The sequence below is a fragment of the Stegodyphus dumicola genome, chromosome X1 (assembly GCF_044657685.1).
Source record: "Stegodyphus dumicola isolate Sdum_Otavi_A_Nest chromosome X1, ASM4465768v1".
Taxonomy (NCBI): domain Eukaryota; kingdom Metazoa; phylum Arthropoda; class Arachnida; order Araneae; family Eresidae; genus Stegodyphus; species Stegodyphus dumicola.
In genome coordinates this window covers 48,614,473-48,638,931 of record NC_140780.1, presented here as the reverse complement: position 1 = coordinate 48,638,931, position 24,459 = coordinate 48,614,473, and the positions used below count along the sequence as shown (strand labels likewise).

The 24,459-nt window shown below is 33.2% G+C and overlaps 1 protein-coding gene across 2 annotated transcripts in view; it reads right to left on the bottom strand.

Annotated features, from left to right (window-relative positions):
- The window catches only part of LOC118201491 (uncharacterized), a 219,342-nt gene that overhangs the window by 1,078 nt on the left and 193,805 nt on the right, over window positions 1-24,459 (bottom strand). Inside the window, exons 26-28 of one of the 2 annotated variants that reach the window (XM_085808426.1) lie at window positions 16,771-16,878; window positions 12,418-13,765; window positions 3,276-3,410 (exon numbers count right to left, since the gene is read on the bottom strand). In XM_085808426.1, coding sequence (XP_085664552.1) covers window positions 3,276-3,410; window positions 12,418-13,765; window positions 16,771-16,878 — 1,591 coding nt within the window. The remainder of the gene's footprint in view (window positions 1-3,275; window positions 3,411-12,417; window positions 13,766-16,770; window positions 16,879-24,459) is intronic. The other variant, XM_085808427.1, reaches the window with a different exon arrangement.

The window sequence follows — 24,459 nt, the reverse complement described above, 5'->3', positions numbered from 1 at the left end:
ATGGCGTTTCAGTTGGTCCTACTCAAGCTTTGAAGGGAACAAGTCGCCCATGGAAGAATCTGAACATGACGTAGGAAGTATTGAGCAAATCGAGCTGCATACGCACGAGCTTTATCTTGCTGGAAAATTGCCCATGGAAGACCCTTTAGGAAGGGGTCACGTGGAGTCGAAGAATGTCATCAACATAAGGCTGTTCCGATAAAGTTCCATGTATCACAATTAGAGTGGACCGCTACAGTCCTCCATTACGCTGCGGTGCGGGCAAAGTGTCTTGCCACAGCTTATGCGGAATTGTATTCACCAAGACGGTTCCACACCCGTACGCGGTGTGGTCCCTAACACGAGCCGCGATTCCCCACTAAACACCACGTTTTGCCAATCTGTGGCTTTCCACGTTGCTCTGGCTTGGTACCGCTATATGTTTCGGTGGTAAAAGTAGTACTCTAAAGGATGTTTAGATTGCAGATTCACTTCCGCAAAACGTCTGAAAATGATTTATTGAACAAATGCGCCCCTATACCTATTTATATCGTGAAACGAGTCACTGTGGGATCCACGAACCCTTGCCGCTTTATCCTTCGATCCTCTCATTTTGTTGTCTTCCTGGTCGCTCCGGACCCAATTCTCCACACGAGGGTATCAACTTCGGTCTACTGCTCCTAACATGTTCTGACGGCCCACTCCGAACGATCAGCGCGGCGAGAAACACGGCCCGTCAACCAGCCTACTGATTTCATGCCATGATCAAGCCCATCTCAAACTTGCAACTGTGAGAAATGTCTTCTCACAAGTGTACTTGGCATTCTGCTCTTACTAATGTCCTCCTAAAGTTGGAATGTGATCTTCAAGTTTATGAATATTCGTCTATGCCCCTGTTTATTTAGGATCCACTTGTTGATCGCAGAGCCACTGAAGGGTATTGTGTAACCATGCGTATTGGCACTAAACTTGAATCATTTGCAAATCGGATCTCACTGTACTTATTTGCAACGTTTTGCTGTTCTACCTTTCTTCCTTTTTGGTGCGCTATTTTCAGTCTTCCTGAGTGTATTATTATTTAATAGGAAATGTGATCGCCGCTAGTGATAATGCACATGTCCAGTGTCTTTCCGTACCATTAATTAAGGCGTCACTTTAGCTTTGAGATCAAAACGCCATTCTTCGAATAGGAAAACTCTAGGTTTCTGGACAGTCTAAGAAGAGAGCAGTCTCCCCTCATCTCGCCGACATAGAACATTCGAGATATCCTCAACAGGATTGAAGTCAAGCAGATATAGTAACCAATCCATTTCAACAAAATACTCAATTAGAAGTCACTTGGTGACTATAGGAGCTCGATGAAGTCCAGTTATGAGCTATATACGAACAAGAAATCGAGGCCCACAGCATACCTAAAAACCGTACTAGGGTAATGAGAACTTCTACGCAGCTTTGCGCGATTATAAAATCTCTGTCAGAGATAATGGAGTTCGGAGCAGTGGTTTTTCATGTTTGCTTTCTACAACTTGAAAACTATGTCTTTCACGGATACGTAATGGAAGATCTAGTATTCTAGGCTCTCTTCAAATTAAATTATGTTCAGAAACATTAAATATGATGAGAACTTAATACCTCTTGAGAGCACTCAGGCCCAGACATTTTGGCTACAATGACAATGAAAACGACACCAACCTAAGAGCTTTTTTCTGGAAGACGCGGACATGCTAAAGTAACATAGTAGTTTTTCTTATATAAAGATTATATTTGGAAAGCCTTTCATAATCAGTAAGTCTGCTTATTCCGGTATGAATGGCTTCTGAAAGGGGCCAAGCTAACTATCTATAGTTGCGTAACAGTTTCTTTGTAGCATGCGAAAATTTCAGTCTTTGAACATGTGCAGCTGTGTTTAGCTCGCCCGTGTCTACGACCACTTCTCACTTGTGGCTTTCATATAAATAATGTCCTTTAGATATGATTAACAGTATTTGCCTATTTTCACACTTAAAGTTCTAAGTTAAAAAATTGTCAGATAACGTTTGATCAGGATATGTGCTCGACGTCCAGCATATTTTCTTTATGATATGTTAACATCTTCTTTATTTTCACTTTCTGTGAGCAGATACCTACGCGGAATTAAATTTTTGTGTTCCGTAGCTTATAATTATCATAAAAAATTACAGTCAGTTGTATTTTAATCTATATTTGTACAATTAGCATAATTTTATAAATACACTTTAATTTTGAATACCAGTTGCGATTTGGATAACTGGATCTTGCATCATAACAGTTTAGAGCGGCAATGAAAGTTCTTTTTAAGACTGAGATTTCAGACTTAACTATCATAAAAGCAAGGATACAAATATAATATATATTTCAGAATGCTGGCAGCTACATTAGCTCTGTAAATACTTCACCCTAAAATATCATTAACATAGTTTAGGGATTTGGGTTAGGCATTTTGATTATCTAGACAATTAAAGTTTTATCTCTAACTATAGTAACACGAACTGCACTCAATCTGCTCTAAGTCTCTGTATTATATCCTTTTTAATATTCTAAGATTAAAATAAATATGAGCTAAGTCAAATTATTTAAAATTGTTTTAACATTAGACAAATTTAAATTTCAGATATCTCATACGATATTTAGCAACAACTTGTGCTAACATTAGAAACGTCAGTAGCTTAGCTCAGACTTTGTTTTTGCGGCTCGTAATATTACGTTATGCTAACACGGCATTTAACATCCGTTCGTGCCAGGTAAGTTTCACTATTTCGTGCGAGATGAGATCTTTAACTTACCAAATAGGTGACAAGACAAAATAGCTGTGTTGCCCTTCAACGGGGAAATTTTTAAATTAAAATGTCTTATTATTCATTAAACGAGGCGAATTAAAAGCAATATTCTCATTTCTTATCTATTTTATTTTATAGCAATATTTCGGATATATATATATATATATATATCCGAAATATATGCTATATATATGTGTATAGATAGAGCACATAGAATTCATAAGTGTACCTAATCCTTAATATTCATATTATACTTAATTGGTCATTTATACAAACATTTCACGTTTATTATAATTAATAAAAGAAATTCTAATACTATATTTTCAGAATTCTAAATAAAATAATTCATTTTTGCTTTGCCTATTAACGAGTTTTTTTTCTTATTTCAGAGAAATGGAAGTCGCACTGTAAAAATTAAAATCTATCTAAAATCTATCCCCTAATTTTGAAGCATCGTGTCTAGAAAGGCCTTCCCTTACTAAAAGTCATTGGTTCACTCACCAACTGGAGATACTTGAATTGGTCTTTTTCTCATTTTCCTATTAAACCAAGTTGTTGCCGCTCTGTGACCAAACAACCAAAGAATACTTGTCCCTTTCTCTAGTTTTGGTTCACTTCTACCGGCTCGGTTAGCAGCTGAGAAAGATAAACGACAATACAATTAAAAATAGCACAGGAATTAGTACAATTAAAACTAAAAATATGCACATAAAGTTCACACTAACACATAACTACAGTTTTAGAGGAATTTTCAGAAGGTCTATGCGAATATTTGTATTAAAAAGCATGGAAATTCCATTGCCTCTTTTTTGTTTTGTTTTTTTTTTTTTTTTTGCTAATTTTAATTCCAGCTCCTCGTGCTTCACTAAGTATACCACGAGGATTACACAAGTAAGTTACAGCATTACAAAATAAACAAACAAATGTACAATAGCACTGCAAAGGGGAAGAGGAAGTTAAAAAAATTAAATAAAAGAAAAAATACAAAGTAATAAAACAAGAAATTAAATAACTCAACAATCTAGACAAAAAATGAAATTCTGTAAAGCAAAAATTGTCTTTTCAGTCCGCAAAAGTTCAGAAAAAAATTAGTGGTCAAGATACAGATAGGTGCTTTAAAGTGGCCTGAAGTACCATCCTGTGCTGGATATTATGAACACGCTCAAGAAGAATGTGAGTAACATCTTTATCGCTGCTACCACAGCTGCACAATGCACTTAAGTCCAAATCGCTTTAAATTGCTCTGAAAATTGCCATGTTTTGACAAAAATGAGTTAATTTAAAATCTGTTGAAAACTGTTCGACTTTTACTCTGTGAAAAACTGCTGGAAAAATCCTTTTGGTCCATTGTACAGAGTGGTTACAATTAAAGTTCTACTTTGAAATAGTCATAAAAGGAAAACTACTGGACCAAATGTTATCAAACTAGGTAATCGTGTAAAGAAGGTCATGGGAATTTATTTTCCGCGGGAAAAAAAGTTTAAAAACTCACCACCAGGGGCAAATGAAGCAGTATGCAATATTGTTAAACGAAATAAGACATGAAGACATTGGTTTAAAATTTGTTTAATCGTTTCTGGAACGTGTTACAAGCATGTTCGATGTGGCTTCCACCATTTTCCGAAAACAAGTTAAATCGTATTATTGTACTACTTTCTCAACAGCAGTTTTTCGCATATCAGGAGGAATGTTACGGACATGTCGGTGTATCACATCTTTTAATTCCGCCAAACTGTTTAGCTTATTTGCATAAATCATTTGCTTCTTCTTGCCGTAAGCCAATAATAAGCCATTGCGGTTTTTCATAACCACACAAACAACTTCGTTTTACAAACGATTAAAAACGTTTTAAACTGATATCTTTATGTCTTAGGGCCAAATTCAGGCTTCAGAAATCACAAATTAGCGATATGTAAGAAAACGATTTCCGGATTGCACACACTTTTGCGAGTGATTTACGATCTCACATTTTCTATTTGCTAATTTGTGTTTTTCACGAACGGATTTCTCCGTTACGCGGATGGTGCATTCGACTTTTATCGCCTTATAAAAAGTTAAGTTAGACTCCGATCCTTATTTCGTTTAACAATATTGTATACATTGCCATTTCCCTCCTGGTAATGAGTTTTCGAACGTTTTCCTTTTTTCACGGAAAATAATTTCCCAGGACCTCCTTTACCCGATTACCAAGTTTGATAACATTTGGTCCAGTAGTTTTCCTTTTATGACCATTTCAAAGTGGAACTTTAATTATAAACACCCTGTACTTTCGGTGACTCAAGATATTTTCAGTTCCAAATACAAATAGCATCATTTCTATAAAAGCGCTTCAAGGGAGAATCTAAAACTCGGAGATTTAAATCAATGTTAAGTTTTGTGGCTGGTTTTGCTAGAGAATGACTATATAAGGTATTTCTCCCGCCTTCTGAGCATGCCTTGGTGATGTAGTTGTCAGTACTCTCGACGCGTATTCGAGAGGTCGTGGTTCGAGTCTCGGCGAGAGCATCGCTCATTTGTCCTCTCTCCTGCTTCCAAAATACCTAATGTCTCTACAACTATATATTAAAAAGCACATTTATCTCAAATCACTACAAAAATTTTGAATCCGTTTCACAGCAAGGTTTAAGCAAAGCAACTCAACCCGACAAACAAAGCTCTCATCACTTATTCTGTACTATTTCTGTTTGAAGTCTCTTTCTTGTTTATTCTAATAAAAATCAAAATCAAAGTCAACCTTATCATTCACCTTACTTCCGTCATTAAAACAAATAATTTGATACTCTTCAAGAATAGCAACGAAAGAGGAAACATTTGCTATAGAGATCTTATTAAAAGGATGCGACAAAGTATTCTTATCAAAAGAATGCTTAATTTTAAACCCTGGAAGATTGCAACCAAGAAAATCTGATGAGGGGTGCCTGCAAATGCTCTCTTTCATCGCAATATTATTTAAAATTCTAATATTGATAGGAGCAATACCAGCGATAATAGAAGAAAGCCTCGCAACTAAATAGCTCTGTAGTCGCGAATAATTCTTAAATAAAACCGTCTTTGAATATTTCTTAGAAGCTTGCAGTTTACTTCCTTCATTAAAGATCCGCCCCGAACCCTTGATGCATAGGAAATAACCGCACTATTCCTTGCTTATAGCTCAATTTAAGAACATCTGCTTTGACTCCGTAAGTATTTTAGAAATTTTAAAGTAAATCTAATGAATACCTTTTCGCATTTGCGTGCGAAATTGGAATACGATACTCCTAAATAAAAAACGATAACTCTTAAATAACTTAAATAATTTGAGTAACTTCTTCTATGGGAAAGTTCCCAAGTGATAAGCACATCCTGCAATCAGCATTCTTCGTTTTATGTACCATCATAACTTTGCTTTTGAGTTGGTAAAATTTCGGTTTATAAAGTTTACTCCACTGAAAATCTTGAGAAAAAAAAAAAAAAAAAAAAAAAAAAAAAAAATCTACGAAACTTCTGCATTGAAAAATTAAAAGCGGATCATCTACAAAAGCAATTTTAAAACAGTTTTGAAAAGCATCTAATTCACACGAAAGATTATTAATTATAAGATTCCAAACACAAAGAAAGAAGGTCCAAAGACTGATCCTTCAAAACAGCGCTTTTCCAAACTTTTTTATATTCTTTCGTCATATTATCTAGAGAAAGTTCTACAGTATGAGTATGCAAAAAATCCTTGATCAGGTAGAAGATTTTCTAGGTACATTAGCAGGTTTCAATAAATTTATGATTCCTGGTCTTCAAGCATTATCAGAAGCCCCTTTTATATCTAGAAAGATCATTATCGTGACATAGTTTTCGCCTTTACCTCGCTTTACTTTATTTATAAGGTATTTATCTCGCCTTCTTAGCATGCCTTCGTAGTGTTGTGGTCTGCACGCTGGGTGCGTATTCCAGAGAACCGTGGTTCGATTCCCGGCGCGGGCGTTGCTCATTTTTCATGACTCCTGCTTTTAAAAAAATAACCTGGTGACTCTACATGTTATTTAAGCGAAGAAACTCATCTTCAACTGAACACTGAGGCGTAAAGCCATATTCATTTTCATCCAAACTATCTCTTCTTCTTAAGTTCCAGTTCAGTCTGTTTACACAAAATTTTCGAGGCATTTACTCAAGCGTGGCATAAGACTGATAAATCTTATATTTACAATATTAGACAGCTTAACTTCAGTATTTTCAGGAATATTTACATACTTTCTTTCACACAGGGAAGCTCTATTAGATTTCTTCACTGTTTTCCAACAGTTGCTCTATTATATTTCTTCCACACGGCTGGAAACTATATCTGTTATATTTTCAAGTAGATTGTGGATGGTCTATAATTGACGTTTCAAGTAGATGGTCTTCTAAAGATCTTATTTTATTCTAGCCATTTATTTTTAATTATAGGAACTTTCCTTTCCCTTCTGATTTCAGTTTCCTGCCAGAATGTAAATTTTAATGACGTAATGCGCAAATCTAAATGAGTTCGGAATCAGTATTTAAGCAGAGGTTTTAAGAGTTCGTAGTAGGAGAGTTAGTTCGGAATTTATGCCACGTGTTTGAAGTAGCTTTGTTCGTGAATAGTTGGTGCTTAGCCACTTTCTTTAGATCACATTGATATTCTAAGTTCGGCTTTGCTGTGTGCAGCCGATTTAGCTGTTTAGATAAATAAGGAACTAGCCGGTGTAGCCAAACTTACTTTATTGTGATTTTACATCTTATTTTTGTGTTAAGTTAGCTACAAATGGTGGTAGATTTGTGAGCACCAAACGATTGCATTTTGGGTCAAGTTGAAATGAAAAGGTTATTTAAACCTACTTTTGCAGTCATCTGTTCTTCCAAGACCCAGCGAGAATTCGTTAGTCTTTTCAGCTAGTGTCTTCAGTGTATGATTGCAAAACATACTAGAAGACTCTACAGGACAAACATCGTGCAGATTTCGAATCATTTAATTTTTTATTCTGTCTGGTTCGGGAGTTCTACCTAATTTTAAACTCTTTATAACACCATCAACAACCCTATGGGAAAAGGAAACTCATCATCTGCATCATAAGAAGTCATTTCAAAGCGGAAAGTTTTATAAAATTCCTCATCGTGATTTCAGCTTTCAAGAGGAAATGACCGTTGCAAAATGGCATCTATCGTAGCCTCAAAAGATGAAGTAACTTGCGCTGACGACAGTTGAATTCCTGAAATTTCAGTATTTTTAGAAAAATTCGTTTTAACACCGAAAGAATAAATCTTCTTCCAAACATTTTGCATCGTAATTTTATCTTTTCAAGACTTAAGTTTACTTCCCTGTAACTTAGACCTATTTTAACCTTATTTGCAAATAAATACTCTTGTGAATATCTCTCAGAATTGCGTTTTTGGCTCTCTGGCATCTCTTCTTCTAGCTGTTTTCACATACAAACTATTTCGATTGACCATCATGGAATATTTGTTATGCAGACGGGATTTCTTCAGTAGATGGAGTGTTTAGCAGTTGAAATAATTAAGTTGCGCACTTTAACAACAGTGTTATCTAACATCTCTAGGGAAGTACAATTTTACAAACAGCTAAGTAATTCTTCTTTAATTATCCTTATCTTTTTAACTGTCTTACCTTCAACATTTTTAACAGTAAAGAATAATTCTTCAGTTTCAACAGCAAGTTTTATACTGAAATTTCAGTATTTTTAGAAAAATTCGTTTTAACACCGAAAGAATAAATCTTCTTCCAAACATTTTGCATCGTAATTTTATCTTTTCAAGACTTAAGTTTACTTCCCTGTAACTTAGACCTATTTTAACCTTATTTGCAAATAAATACTCTTGTGAATATCTCTCAAAATTGCGTTTTTGGCTCTCTGGCATCTCTTCTTCTAGCTGTTTTCACATACAAACTATTTCGATTGACCATCATGGAATATTTGTTATGCAGACGGGATTTCTTCAGTAGATGGAGTGTTTAGCAGTTGAAATAATTAAGTTGCGCACTTTAACAACAGTGTTATCTAACATCTCTAGGGAAGTACAATTTTACAAACAGCTAAGTAATTCTTCTTTAATTATCCTTATCTTTTTAACTGTCGTACCTTCAACATTTTTAACAGTAAAGAATAATTCTTCAGTTTCAACAGCAAGTTTTATAAAATTTTATAAAATTTATAAATTATTTATTTTCTTCCCGTAATTATAAATTATTTATTTTCTTCCCGTGTATTTATTTTTTTCCCGTCAAAACCCAAACACATATTACATAAGTAGCTCTACTGATATAAGTTTTATTCAAAGCGTTTTAAATTGAACTTTAAACTATATTTCAACACTTCACGCTGTTTTATTTAAAAATGAAATTGGAAGTTTTTGTAGTCGGAAGGTTTTTTTTTAACATAATGAGCTAAGTCAGCTACAAATACAAGAAACTATAACTGTTTCTTTATTTTTAAAAGCAATGCTTGCGTGGAATCAGGTTTCATGAATTCCCCTTCTTGTTCACAATATATTAAAAATTACATTTTGATCAAGTATCGGACGACGTTTTTATAAGTCTAGAAATTCTCTGTAATTTTATCTCTGAAGTTAAGGAATTCCGTGATTTGAAACAGCTGTATTCAGGAATTTTTGTAAAACATTTTTGTTTTCTTAGGTTTTTATTTTATAAAACTATTTTTATTATAAAATGCTTAACACTATGTTTCAAGTATTAGTTCCTGTAGTACAATTTAAATACTGATAATATATCAATATTCATTGAGAAATTTATTGAAAAAGTATATATGCTGACATAAGATCATTTGAACAGGAAGTTACAGTACCGGCAGATAAAATACAAGAAAAAAACGAAAGTTTAGATACACGAGGAAAGGAAATAAAATGAGTATTATCTTAGAATGAAAGCGGGTATATTTTAGAATTAATATAAAAATAATAGACGGCTGTAACACGTAGAAGTGTAAGTATTTTAGGTGTATGAAAAAGGAAACACCAGTTTAAGTGACTTTAACTTACTTGAGTCACTTAGTACATGTCAATATTATTTTTTACTGAAGGTATGCAGATCAATTAATATTAGCCGAAAGCACTTCTTATTAATAAAAAGCGATAGTTACACTAGAAACAGAAAAGTTTACGTATCTCTAGAGCCCTGTGGGACGATGACACTTCTTAAGAAAGAAATATAGTTAAATGCTAAGCTTTATAGGTATATCTTTAAATGTGGAAAGTCATAAAATTTCGAAAATTAAATTATAAATCTCAGTCGAATATCCAGTAAGTATTTCAAATTTTTGAACACTTCAATTTCATATATAAAATGAAAGAATCTTTTTTATTGCATTCATGGGCTTCAAGGAAGGCTTGAACAAAATGACGAATATTTTAAATATTTTGCAGTAATTATTCTCTTTATTCCTAAAAACGTAAACTCTGTATTTTAAGTCTTAGGGTAAAGAAAAATTCGCACTATTTTAGAGCTTGTGATTTCAAGTATACCTAATCCAAGTATATTAAAATCCTTAACTAAAAAAAATTTCTTATAGAATTGAACTGAACTTAGTATGGATGAGCTGTCGTGCTTGTGTTCGAGGTTACTTCTAATAAAGCACTAAAGAGCAATTGGAGTAAGCACTTCGATATCGTAAAATTTTCCTTCATAGGATTGGTTCTAAAGCTTTTTGAAAGGATGGGAAAATTAAGTTCCTCAAAATGAATGCATGATAGAAATGGTAATTCCATGATGTCTGTCGTTTTCACCGAGAACATGATCTTATAATTTATATTTTACTTTGTGTGGGTTTCTAAATTGCTGAATTAGAACGATTTTCGTAATAACGCGTAGTTTACAAACTATTGTTAATACAGGTTCTTAAAATTTACTACACAGATGTATGAAAATAAATACTTTTTTATTTTAATCTTTTCGGAAATAACTATTCTTCGAACTTCTAGAAATTGTGTATAATCATAGTGAAACCGTGTCTAAAAGTAAAGAATGGGAATCTTGGATCATTCTACAAAGCAGGAATTCAAAACAGTAATTTTATTACAAGAGTAGATAGTAAATTTCACGATGAGCTAGCAGATTAAGTAATGAAAACCCACAAAACATTTACAGCTTAGAGTTTATTCTAGTAATTTCGCGAATAATTTTACAATCGATGATTTACATCACGAATTCCCATCCTTTCCTTGCATAGATTCCTTTTAGAAGATTGCTTTTATTCATCGACCTCCCTTTATATTTTTCTGTATAATATACAACATAATCATAATTAAGATAATTGCTCCTAAATAACTTAAAGATAACAATTGGAAAAAGAATGTGAACAAAAATTTTGGAAAAAAAATGTGTTACTAAATTCCTCTTTCTATATTTTTTATATTGTTATTATTTTTGGTTTCATAAATATAAACAGGCTTTCAGAACCAAAAGCTTAGATTCTAATTGCACAAAAGTTCGAGTTTAATTAATGCAATGGCAGCGCTTGATGTATTGATAGAATGTTTTTTAATATTTCGCATAAAACTGCTTAACTAAATTCTTAAATATAAATTTACTTAACTAAATTCTTAAACATAAAATTGCTTAACTAAATTCTTATATTCGCTTTAAAATATTCAGGCTGTTTCTTGTATATCAAACTAAATTACTGACTTGACCAAAGTCTGCTGTCACAGGTAAGAGGAGACAAATCTGAGTATTGTTGGCTCGGTAACATCTTTTATTTTGGGATATTTCTCTTTAATGAATTTTAAATTCCAAAACAACGTACCCGTGCGTTTTTGTAATCAGTGGGATCTTGACTATGCCAAACAATGTCAGGTGCACATTTGGTTATAGACCCAAACTGACCCCTTGGTCATCATTGACTCCCTTTAAAATTCCATTGATCTCCAGGGTGTCAATACCGGCCTTGCTAGAAACTCCTGCTTACATTAACATTTTGGGGGCTGTGTTCTACAACTTGTATAATAAGATAAATAAACATAAATAATGAATAGTAGAATATAACTAAAATGATAATATGCTTTTAAAATGAAGTTTACATTTGTAAATCTATAAAATTGAAACGTGTTTAACACCTTAATTTTAGATCAAGATTACCACTTAATTGGATGGTGTTTTCCTTCCTTACACAGCACTACAATTTTTTTTCATTTATTTGGATTTTTTTAAAAAAGGATCGTTTGGCACCGAAATTAGTTTTCTGCAATGACGCCTACGGAAGACGCCTCCGCATAACTTCGGGAAATGACTTTTTCTAGTATTCCGATAGCCCGGTAAAACTTAGATTAATTCAAAATTTATTTTTCTAGTTTGAGTTTTGGAACAGGATTACTTTACATGTTTGCAGAGATTAGCATAAAATTACAAAACTAATTTAACAATTATAATAGAAATTAAAAAATTACAGAAACAATCCGAAATTTGGAAATTTAATCGGTATTCGTGGAAAGATTTCATCATTAAATATAGTGACTCGTATTCTGACTTCTGTGAAATCGGTATCTCAATTCAGAGGATGCAAATTATAAGTATCTTAAAGAATCGCTTGAAAACGTATTTTAAAACATTTAAATTTTTAAATGATATCATATATACTGAAATTTTTGACTTAACTATGCAGCAAAAAGGGAAAAAGATAAATACCTGCTTTTTTCGCTTTGTATCTCTGGATTAAGGTGGGGATGAATGTCACAATATTAAGAGGAGGTGGAGTAGGAAGAGTCATATTCATATTTCTTATTAGTTTGGCTCGGCCATATTTCCATTCCTTGTCCGATTGTGACTGAATTCTTTGATATGTATTTGACATCATAGCAATCAACAAGTTTATAAGCACTATGACTGTTACCATCATGTACACACCAAAAACGACTTTCATGATTACTTTTGCAAATGGAGGGCTTAGGTGCATTGGAGGCATATAATCAGGTTCTACAAGACCAAATAAAGCATAGAAGAGCATTTCGAATGTGCCAATTGGTGACTGGAAAACTTCTGCTCCCACAGCTACGGTCGTGTTTCCTGGATTGAAGACAGGTTGGTAAACTGCACAAATATGTAACGAAAACCCCGTTAAAAAGATTGCGAGGATAGCAAGAAACCTCATTAGATCTTTCATGAGATCTCTTATAATAATAGCCCATGGTCCAAACAGATGATGAAAAGTTAAAAAGTTTAGGAATTCAAAAAATGCTAAAAGAAGACATACAGCTAAAAGTTGATTTCTTATGTATAATATCACAAGTCTGTTATCATCGATGAAAAAGAAACCCGCAAGGTGAATAATAATAGCAACCATGCCGAAAGTAACTATGACTTGTTTGATCCAACCTAAACCACCACGCTCTTTGGGATTCACATTGACAGCAACCATGAACCCCAGTAACCATAGCAGTAGTAACCACTCATGGGGATGAGGAAGTAATCGTGTTGAGTTCCACAGAGGAAAATATGGATTTAAAATTGAAAAACATAGCAAAAATATTAGGAAAATGTGAGATACGAGGTACGACATGAATTTGATGATAGGTATATTGGCTAAGCGATGCAGGGGTAAAGAACAAGCCATCCACGTAATAGGACAAAATATAAATGCTAAAAATAGAAGTATAATTTGCCATGCAGGCCATTTTAAATTTCCCATCCACACATCGGAAAGGTATTTTTGGACTGCAGAATGTGCAACAACGTCTTTTCTCTCTAATTCAATGAGCACATCAAGAAAAACGGTATTTTTATGATCTCCAGCTTGGAGGAGTATACCTGCAGTATTATTACTAGCTGCAATAGCTAAAAGGTCAGAAGCTAGTGTTTCACAAAATACTGAAATTGTCTCTAAGTCTCTTGCTCTTTCTTTTTCCCTTTGGGCTAAATCCTCGTAGCGACGGGACATCTTGACGGCAGTGTCGATTGGTGCAGGGGAGACGAAAACAAATTCCAGTAAGGGAAGATGGTCATGAAGTTTCCCGCATACCATAAGGTCAACAAGAAACTAAAATAAAACAAGTAAATATGTACAGCACTGTATTTATTTTAAAAGCATTGAAAGAATATTAATAGATGGTTAATCACTAGTATTAAAGACGCGTAACACACACATATAAAAATATATTATATATGAATGTATTATCATGCAGAAACATTTGAAACGATTCTGAATTGGGAAAAAATAAATCACACTGCAGTTAAATAAATAGTTATTTAAATAAATAGAAATCTAACCTCAAAATAGTCTTAACTTATGAACAAATTCTTTGTATTTGTTTTTACAATTTTCTTTCACAATAATATTACCCACGTATAGTATGCTATACTAACATAGGTAAGCATAGTAATACAGCATAGGTAAGCTACCTATGTTGCTTTGTTGCTCTATTATTTGGAACACCATATTTATTAAAAGTTTCACAAATTAGCTTTAAAGTTCTTGTCAAATGATTAGAAAATGTTATTTATAAAGCTCTTAATGTTAGTAATATTTCAATATACCAGTGATATAAGACACACCTCATAATTTTAAAAGATATTTAATAAACGTTATAAATTAATATGCTTTACAAATATTTCATTGATGATCTAATTTAAACTCTGTTCCTGCCATTGTACTCCATATATCTGAAGACAGTACTTTTTGAACAATTCATGTTTAAAAATTTATGATTACGAAGCAGATATCATATCGAATTCTCAAACGAAAATGACATGTATCAGAATTCGTAGCCGGGAAAATTTCTTAACGTAAGACTTACACAACGTAGGTAATATTTATAAGAGATATTTATATACGTGCAGGGATTTATATTTATTTTCACTAACAAGTTTAATCAAAAACAAAGTCCAACATTAAGAATCAGCGTAAATTTTTAAAAATTATTTGAAGTACTAGTTTCGAAAGTTTTTGAACTTTGAAGTGCAAATGAACCAAATAAAGGGTGAAGAAAGATAAGATAAGGATAGATATAAGATAAAATAGTTGGACAGAAGTTAAGCTATTGGCGCCGTCTATTGATAAAACAAGAAAAGCTAAAACAAAATAACTTTAAAGGCTGGAGGTAAAGATGGATTGCAATTGGGGTCATTAACTAGAACAGAAATAATTTTTGGAATCTGAAATGTTTCTAATAAATCTAATTCACCAATAGAGGATGTTTTCTGAATAATTTTGGCTGCAGAAAAATGGAACGTGTGGTTTTCATTCCAACAATGCTGAGCAACAGCGGATTTCTGTCTTTCCTTTTTCGTAACATATACCTCATGTTCATTAACACGAAATATTAAAGCTTTTTGGCAAGGAATCCTTTAAATACCCCAGGAATTCATATCCGGAATGAAGTCCTTAAGCATGGAACTAGGAATTATATTGATAGGAGAGAAAACAACCCGAAAGTTAAATTTCTGAAAAATACGTCCAATTTTATAGCTAATTGACGGAAAGAAAGGAATGACAAAGAATTCTTTTAATCACCTAAAAAAGGATTGCTGCTTTGATGTGTTCCGATGAGAATTTTCTAACTGCATGGTTGATAATGTTGGGTGAAAAGCCCCTGTTAATAGCAACTGCTTTTACATAATTTAGTTCTTGATCAAGAGCTAATTTGGAGGAGCAAACTTGAAGTGCACGGAAAACAAAGAAATAAAATGAAGCTAACTTCTGTTTCGTTGGATGACATGATTTGAAGTGTGGTGGAAGACAAACCGATGAAGGTTTACGGTAAACAGTAGTACTGAAGTCAAAATGTCGAGGAATGGAAGATAATTGGAGTTCTAAGTTCAAAATTGAACTGAATGGCAGGATCAATGGAATTCATTATTGAAAGAACATTATTTTAATCATTTTCTTTACCATCAAACAGGGTAAATGTATCGTCTACGTAGTGGAACCAAACTGTGAAGTTTAAAGTTTCAAAATAATTTTGATTCAAAATAATGCATCTGGATATCAGCAAGGATTGGACTAAGAGGGCTTCCCATGGCTAATCCCTCAGTTTGCTTATAATACTTATTTTGGAAAGCAAAATGTGTTTGATTCAAACAGAGGTGAGGAAGTGAAATTAGTTCATCAATTTCGATGCAGGAGAAATGAAATTCACGAAGTTTAGCTCATTATCTTTCTTCACCCTTTATTTGGTTCATTTACACTTAGCAGCTGAAGAAGGTAGTTCAAAAACTCTCGAAACTAGTACTGCAAATAATTTTTTAAAATTTACGCTGATTCTTAATGTTGGACTTTGTTTTTGATTGTTATTCAGCGTGATATTTAAACTAAAAAAAAGTTAAGCTTCTCTAAGTTTCCTAAGCTAAGTTCAAGTCTTCATACCTCTAATTGTCAGTGCCAGAATATTTAAATTTGGTAGCGCGTGTGAAGGATGCAAATTCTACTTTGAGGAGAAAAGGTTTAAATACTGAGTTCTAGAAGGGAAAGTTAGAGAGTGTGGGCAAGCACGGTAACTTTGTAGCTTTAGCATCTGGTTCTGCATTTATTGCTGGTTAAAGTGGCGTAACAGCTATTACTTTGCTTGCAATAGACTTCAATGTGGTTTTAGGTAGCAGGATTATCTGAGCCTTCTAGAGTAATTCTACTGCTTGTTAACATCTTCTAATTTTTAGCTAGTTCTTGTTATCTGAGTTACCGCCGAAGTGAGGCGTAGTGTGTTAGCGTCAAGTCGATGCATTGTGAATTTTAAAGAGTGTTAATAAAGGGTTCTTTTTACCCTTCTCCTGTGTGGTTCCTACATGTACTTCAGCTGACACATCAGAAGATAAACAAGTAGGTATTACATACTAATTTGATAGAAAAAGGAAAGTTATTGAATACAGCTTGAAGTTTAGTTTTGGGATGTAAATAAGTGTATAGTTGACTGCTCGTTTAACTGTACTGGAAACTTAAGCAGAGTCCGGAAATATTTCATTCTATTCGTAGTTAAAACTATATGTCTTTTAAGTTCATCATAAAACTGTATCGGAATATGAAGTTAAAACACAATTTCATCAACTTACCGAAGAATCTTCCATAAGTGTCACGGTGTTGTGCTCTCTCTTGAAGAGGTATCGCAAAACATCTAAATGATTGGCATTCGCTGCAATACTTAAAGGTATCTTTCCGTCCTATGATGGAAAAAAATAACTAGATTCAATCATTTAATTGAATTAAAAAGAAGTCTAGGGCGGGAATAAATTAACATAATTTTTTCCAAGGCTTAAAATTATTTCAATTTCTTAAGTGTTTTACATATTGTAATCGCTTTGTTACGTTCAAATGTCTGGTATAATGTACATTCAATGACATTACATTCAAATGTCTGATATAATATACTTTCAATTATAATTACATTCAAATGTCTAAAAATTAGAGAAATATTTTTGCTTAAAAAGTGCATATAAAAATATAACTTTATAATTTGATCATTTAGGTTAAAATACTTTGCGAAGTTTGTTCGTATTCGCTAATGGTCATCGCTAAAAACAGTATTGATAAACACAGTTACAATGGGGCATACGAATTATCTTATTGGCCTTCTTTCATTTAATTTCTGTAGAATTTTGTTTGCTTTCATACTTATCGCTCCATGAAACTAGTTAAAATTTAAATATCATTTTCGCATTTTTAAAACTGCAGCATATTATTTTCATCTACGAATATGTTCTTTAAAAACAGCATCGATTTGAACTTGATTTTGTTGTGTGTTTTATTAAATTATGATTGACAGATATAGGATACAGACAGAAGTGGGATGGATACCAGAAATTCGCCATTGGTCGTACAGGTATAGTCTCGCAGCTCTAACTGTGCTGTTCTGCTCAGATACTGAAGGAGATACCACAGGGGGCAGTCCGAGAATCACTCACCCTTCTTCCCCTACCAATCTCTCGAGAGGATTTTCAGCTGGCCGTGTATTTTCAATGCCTCTTTGCCGAACAATAATTACTATACGCTTACAAGCATACATGCCTTCTCGGGGAATTTGAGCCGGTCCCATCGGCGCGACAACCAGCGTCAGTAACCACTATACCGACTGAGCTGCTTATTATCAATGACAGTTTGCTACATTTCATTTATTCATCTGTTCATCATAGATGGATTTATTCTCTTAAATTTTAGTCTAGTTGAAGCAAACTTAGAGAAACTCAGTGTTCATAATTAAATGCAATGTGAGTAATGACAATGAGTTTCTTACTGCATATCTCAGTGACTTAGAATTAAATAGTCATAGAATAATTGTTTAAAATAGTCCATTTAATTCGAGTTTGATGTAAATGTGTCACGATATTGTTCAAGATATTAAAGAGCTATAATATAGTTTATGTACATGAACCATCATAAAACGGAAAAAATGAGATATTCGAATAAATATTGTTGTTTCAGATAGACTAACATTACCAATCCAATTTATAAAAATTAATGCTTCAGTTATCACGAAAATAAAACTTTTGTTCACTGATAAAGGAAAGAATTTAAATTACTAATACAATAAAATATAAATCCAATAAAACTTCACGCGTGATAAAGATTTTAGAAAACGATTTATAGAGTCTCGTATTCTTTGGTGACATAAACTAAGGAGTTCTAGAAGATTAAGTAGCTAGACAAATGCTGCAAGTGGAAAGACCAAAGTTTTTATTTTAATTATAAAATGCTTTCGATCTGCAATTTTTTCTAAATGACCCCGAAGAAAATACAGAGCATTTATGTTCATCTTTGAATATTTTATTGGTTACAGTTACTCATTTAAGCTATTACTCTAATGATGCTTGTTTTAAAGAAATTAATTCAGAAAACACGAAGGAAAAACTTGAGCATAATGATTTTTGAGCCCATATTCAATATGCGATCTGAATCAATAAGGCTGGTTTTTCATTACTGATACAGACCCTGGTTAATATTCCAGAGTTCAGGGTTTAAGTAAGTCATAAACGTATAGAAATAAACTTTTCTATACTCTTCTTAAAATACATTCTATCATTCTTTGAATGTATATAGTATTCGTCGGAAATATTCTTTTGCTATAGTCTGCGTGCATTTAGCATCGCTTGTTACAGTCCTTTTTAAGTAAAAATGTGTTTTATAGGTGCACTGTCTATGCGGACGGAAAATGAAAAGAATGCTTTTGTAAGAAACTAGCAGATTTACGTTGCAATCAAGTCTCTCGAAAGAGTACAATGAGGAAAGTGATCTGTGCGAGGGAAACAATAACAAATATTATAAGCCCGGTGGGTATTCTTTCATTTGTCGTGTTTGTGCAAGATACACAGTAGGTGAAAAATGTATTTTGGCAATTATCACACATCATATTAATGAACTTAAAACAAATTATAAGGGAATAAATTTTCTTCATGTCCTCTAACATGCTGGAAAGTCTTATAAATATTGCAGAGTACTATGCATCTTAATGCGGTACAGCCAGTCAACTTCAGATATGCACCAAAACAGTTGCAGCTGTAAATGAATTTCTTAATAATTTTGAAAGGCTGGATAGAGCAATGGATTATTTTTTTTTCATCAAGAGAGTCAGAAGAATCAGAATAGAAATGTAATTTCCTGTCGAAGACTCTTTAGAAAAATCAAAAACCAAAAGTTATAAAACACGTTTTCAAAACTGAATTCAGATGGATTGCTAATTTTTGCCGACAAGGCTTCCAGTTTTCCACGTCAAAATCACGTTTTTTTTGGCATGAGCATTTTAATAAACACACTGACTTTAACAACCATTAGACATTGGAAACAGCAGCAGTCTCCAGTTCTTATCTAACTTTAGAAAAGGGGAAGAGAAAAAAAAATGCGTGTGGCGTGGATATACGCAGCTGATCAATGTTTATTGGTGTTTAACAATGTTTTTACCTGAAACATTATGCACAGCGAACTTTTTGATTAATTTCATAAGTTGACTTATTTTGTCAAGTGTATAAGTTCATAAGTTCACTTATTTTGTCAAGTTTATTGTCCATTTTTGCGCAAAATTTGAGTTATAGTATTGCAAAGCAAAACAATAAAATAATTGATCTACTATCGCTTAAACTTGATTATTATCATTTATTTATTATCTAATTTCGTTTAATCTGATCGCCAAGTCTCAAAATGCATATATAACTTCAAAGTTGGATTTATTCTCTGCTTTTCATTCTCCCATTTCCCCTGCAAATTCATACAACATCGAGTTTCCCGCTTCTACTTACTCGATTCGTTTGAGAATCGGGGTCTTTCTTAGTTGTTCGAATTTTGCTTCAGTCAGTGAAGAGTGCTTCTATGTTGCTCTAGGTTCTGTATCAAAAGGGTTAATGCGCTTCATGAATATCTATTTGTTACTAGCTCAAAATCTTCGTAGAAATAAAAATGTCACAATTCTTTTACAATTAAGTTTAAGGAATAATGACAAGGAAGACACCTGCGAATTTAGTTTAATTTTAAATTATGAAGTATCTAAATGCGATTAATACATGGTACTGGAAAAGAAGAAAATATTATTTCCTAAAATTTAATTTTCTATCGCGCTACTTATTAATACGAACTCCTGTAGTTTAATTAGTAATTATTTCTCTGTTTTGTTAGCTATAAACTCGACAAACTACATATGAAATTTTCAGGATAAAATTTCTATAATTCAAGCGATGGAAACTGCAAGTGTTTTGCACACAGAAGATTCACAGTTACACACATGCACACAAAAAAGGCAGAGCCAGGAAAGCATTTGCCAGCTCTACATAAATTTTGATTTGTGAAGCCATGCGTGTCAGACAAGTTAACCGATTATGAAGCGAGGGGTGACAAGGACGTGACCTGCAAGTAAAAATGATTGTGGAGTTCAGTATTTAGAAATGAGGGAAAGTTGCGCATCACTGAAAATATTTTTTTTTTCTCCTTCTCTCTCTCCTGTCTAAGCAGTGCCAAAAAAGAATCAACCTAATTCATTAATTTGAAAAAAAAATATTATTTTTTCATTGTATGTTATATTCTATAAATTATAATCTAACAGTTTCTTGTTACTGGATGAGAGTTATAAAATTATGGTCCACAATATCCTTTTTTAATTATTCAAGTAAAACATTACTCACTTAGTTGCAGAGTTTGTCAATTTATTTTTAAAACCATCGTAGATGAATGTGTTATTCGATCGCTTTAACTTTTACACATATATGCCTCTTTCTTCATTAATTCTTAATACATGATTAAACAAAATTGACGGAGGAAAAGATAATTTGGTGAATATTCATATTTTCCTTTTAATTAGTTTAATTCTGTTTCGAATAAAAAATTGTCCACATCTATCCAACGTTATGTTATAACAACAGCAACCAGGAAGAAAAAAGTCTGGTGTTAAATTTAAGGAAAAAGTCAACAATGAGTTTCATTAGAGCACTTTGAAAACTTCAAGAGTAGAAGTTAAATTTTGATCGTGAAGGAACTCTTGAATAAACTCAAATTGAGTATACATTTTTCTCTTTTTTTTCCTAACTAATAATGTGTTAAATGTAAAATGGAACTGCAGTATTTAGAAAAAATAATAAATTATTTGCAAATGTGCAGTCAGTTTTTTTTCATTACATATGTCTTAATTACTCAAAATAATTACAATTTTATTTTGTATGCTAAAAATCCTGTATTTCTGTAACATGTAACGTTATGGAACTTACAAAATTGAGATAGCTTAATTAATTCAGGAAAATACAAGCAGGATATCTGCTTGAAGCCTCCGCAGTGATTTTTTTTTCAAGGAAAACTATCTTATACTGACTTTGCACATGGGGAAAAATCATGAAAATCTCACGCAGTCAGCCCGTTGTATGGGAATCGAACCCGAATCGAACTACCAGTATTCAGAGAGGTCTTAACGACTTGTTAATTTTTGAGTCTTGAGTATCTAATAGAATTATTTGTTATCTTTGTTATTAATGAATGAAAAATCCTTTTATTTCGAAATATATTACTAATTTAGAATAGGTGGAAAAAACAGCCTTCATTCTGAAACATAATTTACCGAACTCTTATAGCTATGAAAGATGCTGCTGATTAACGTTGTAAGATTCTGTACTGTGTACTTTAAGTTACAGTTGAATTTGAAGAATCTTAAGAACAGGTAAGCGAATAATCGCCTGAGTTCGTGAAAGCAAGCAAGAAGGTAGAAATAACTCTTTATTATTACAACAAGTTGTAACAGAACTACGTCTTCGAGTTGTACAATAAAGCCAACACTCAGACTTGAACTTAAGAGACTAAGAACTAAACTAAACTAATCTTAACTAAAAAGATATAGCCGAAGCTATCAAACTTGTAAAAGAGTTGGCCCCTTAACGCTAACTGACAGCGAAGCTATCAAGGGCCTAAAATACGGCCGAGTGTAATAATAGCTTACGAGAGAGTAGCCTAAAAAGGTGGACGCGTGCTATCCAGAATCACTGGTTTTCTCTAACTAAGACAGCAGAACTTCGCGGTTAAATATTACTCCTCAAATTTGTATTCAAACGTGATTCTAAAAATACGTTCTGGCCGGAAGTTGTAAGTTGAAATTAAGAAGCGATAGGAAAGGAACTTTAACTCAAAATTTAACTGTTAGAAAAATTAACAAAGTTCTTGCAACATGTTAAAATAATGTTTCTCTTTCCTCCAAAGATATTCTCTTCTCTCTTTGTTTTTTTTTTCTCTTCCGCCTTCTTTCTGGTTATGCATTCATTCCAGAAATCTATACACTAAATGTTAAATGCGAGCTCAGACTGTGCAAGTGCAAGTAAGATAGACTAGTTACTTAATCGAGATTAACTAGGACCTTGTTTCTACACAGTTGGCCATCTAAAATATAGCACTATGAAACTTCCAATAGGCTTGACATTTTCCCTATACGTAGACAGCAATAGGATTTTCAAACGTTAGCATTTAAGAAAAGCTCAGAATATCCAAATCATGTGCGCCAGGAACTCGACTTAAAGGAATCATAAAGTGAAGTAGAATTGTACTTTTTACAGTGTCTTTCTTTGCATGGAAAGCGTCTGCATAGCTTATCGGGAAAAAAGGCAGTCATTCGAGCAAGTTTCTGAGTTTAACAGAACAAGACTTGGGGCTTATAAAGACTGCGTTTATCCATACGAGAAATTGGTGTTCGTATTAGACGAAATCAAGCCACAGTGATCTAAATATGGAATCGGGAGGGGGTGTGTAGGAGAAACAGATCGACCAAAGAGACTATTGGATCAGCCTAGTCTATCACAAAACTAAACGACAGATATCTTGTGCGCCTGGATTAAACATGCATCCTAGTAAAAGATTCGGGTCTATTGCAGAATGACCTGTGTCTGTCTGTACCATTCGGTGTTATCAGCGGAGAAAGAAAATTTTAGTAAGGATTTTATTATTGCGATTATTGTTTACTCTACAACACTGGCGTATGCTGCTGTAGTGAAGGTTTGAACATCGGGCATGGGTAAACGACAACGACGTTACGAATTTCTGCGCGGTGGCTGCTTCCGAATCTGGAGTGATTGCAGTGACATTATATCATAACCATTGCATCTCCATACCAGTTCATCACCTGGAGGTATGGTTTGGGGTGTCATTGGAGTTTACTCCTGCACCTTTGTTGTTAGATCCAACAGCCATCTATGAAATTTTGAAGCTTGCTATCCTTAAGATTCAACAAGATCAGGATAATGTTCAACCGCACATTGCACCGATATGCTACCCATCAAGCACATCTGACGAATGAGTGATCTAGCATACACTAACCGCTGCTGTGTCAGATGAACTTTAGCAACATCTGGAAACAGAATGGACTGACATACGCTATGCACACATCTACAGATCTTTTCTTTCAATACCGAGTCGTGTCACAGTGGACACTGCCAGTTATAGCAGCTTAGCAAAACCCTGATTTCTTCACGTTCTGCAAGTTGAATCTGGTTGTAATTTTAATATTCAATTCAACCTTGTACCTTACATTATTTTCTTTATGGTGCAGCATTCTAGATAACCAGCAGTGCATCTGTGTTATATCACCGTGGTGCTGGATAAAGGGAATTTCTGAAGTCTGACTTTAAACATCAGGTGCTATATGAAATTAATAAATCAGAATAGTTGTCGTCTGAGATAAATCTATTTAAGTTACTTTAGACAGAAATTAGTTGTAATGAGAGGGAATTAGGTACGTATCAAAGTGTTTAATTAAGATTATGTCAATTTTGGAAATTAGTTATTCAGAATTTTAGACTATTTTGCCTGATTTCAAGTAGCAGTAAATTCTGTTCAGAGTTTTTCAGTTGCTTGTTAAGATATAATAGATTACGAATCTGTCATTAAAACTCGCTTATTTAGATTTTAGTTTAATATTTTAATACAAAAACTTTCTATAAGTAGAGGTCAGAGATAAAATAATTGGTAGAGGGTTTTGTCATGATATCCAACTTTTAAAATAGTAATTAATGAAGGAGATAAAAACCTTAGATATTGGGGGAAACAAAAACATAAAACAACTCGTGCAAAAGAGGTATCATTCCTAATGGAGAAAATATAGATTGATTTGTATAAACAGCATTCACTGAATCTTAAGGGAACTAAATTTTATGCTGGAAGAAAGCTGGACCTCAAACTTTAAAATACGTTTGTGTATATTATTTGCAGACAGATATATCTTTTTGGAATTTAAGTTATTGAAACTTTTGATAAATCATTAATATTTTAAAAGCTGATAAAATAACTAAAAAGAG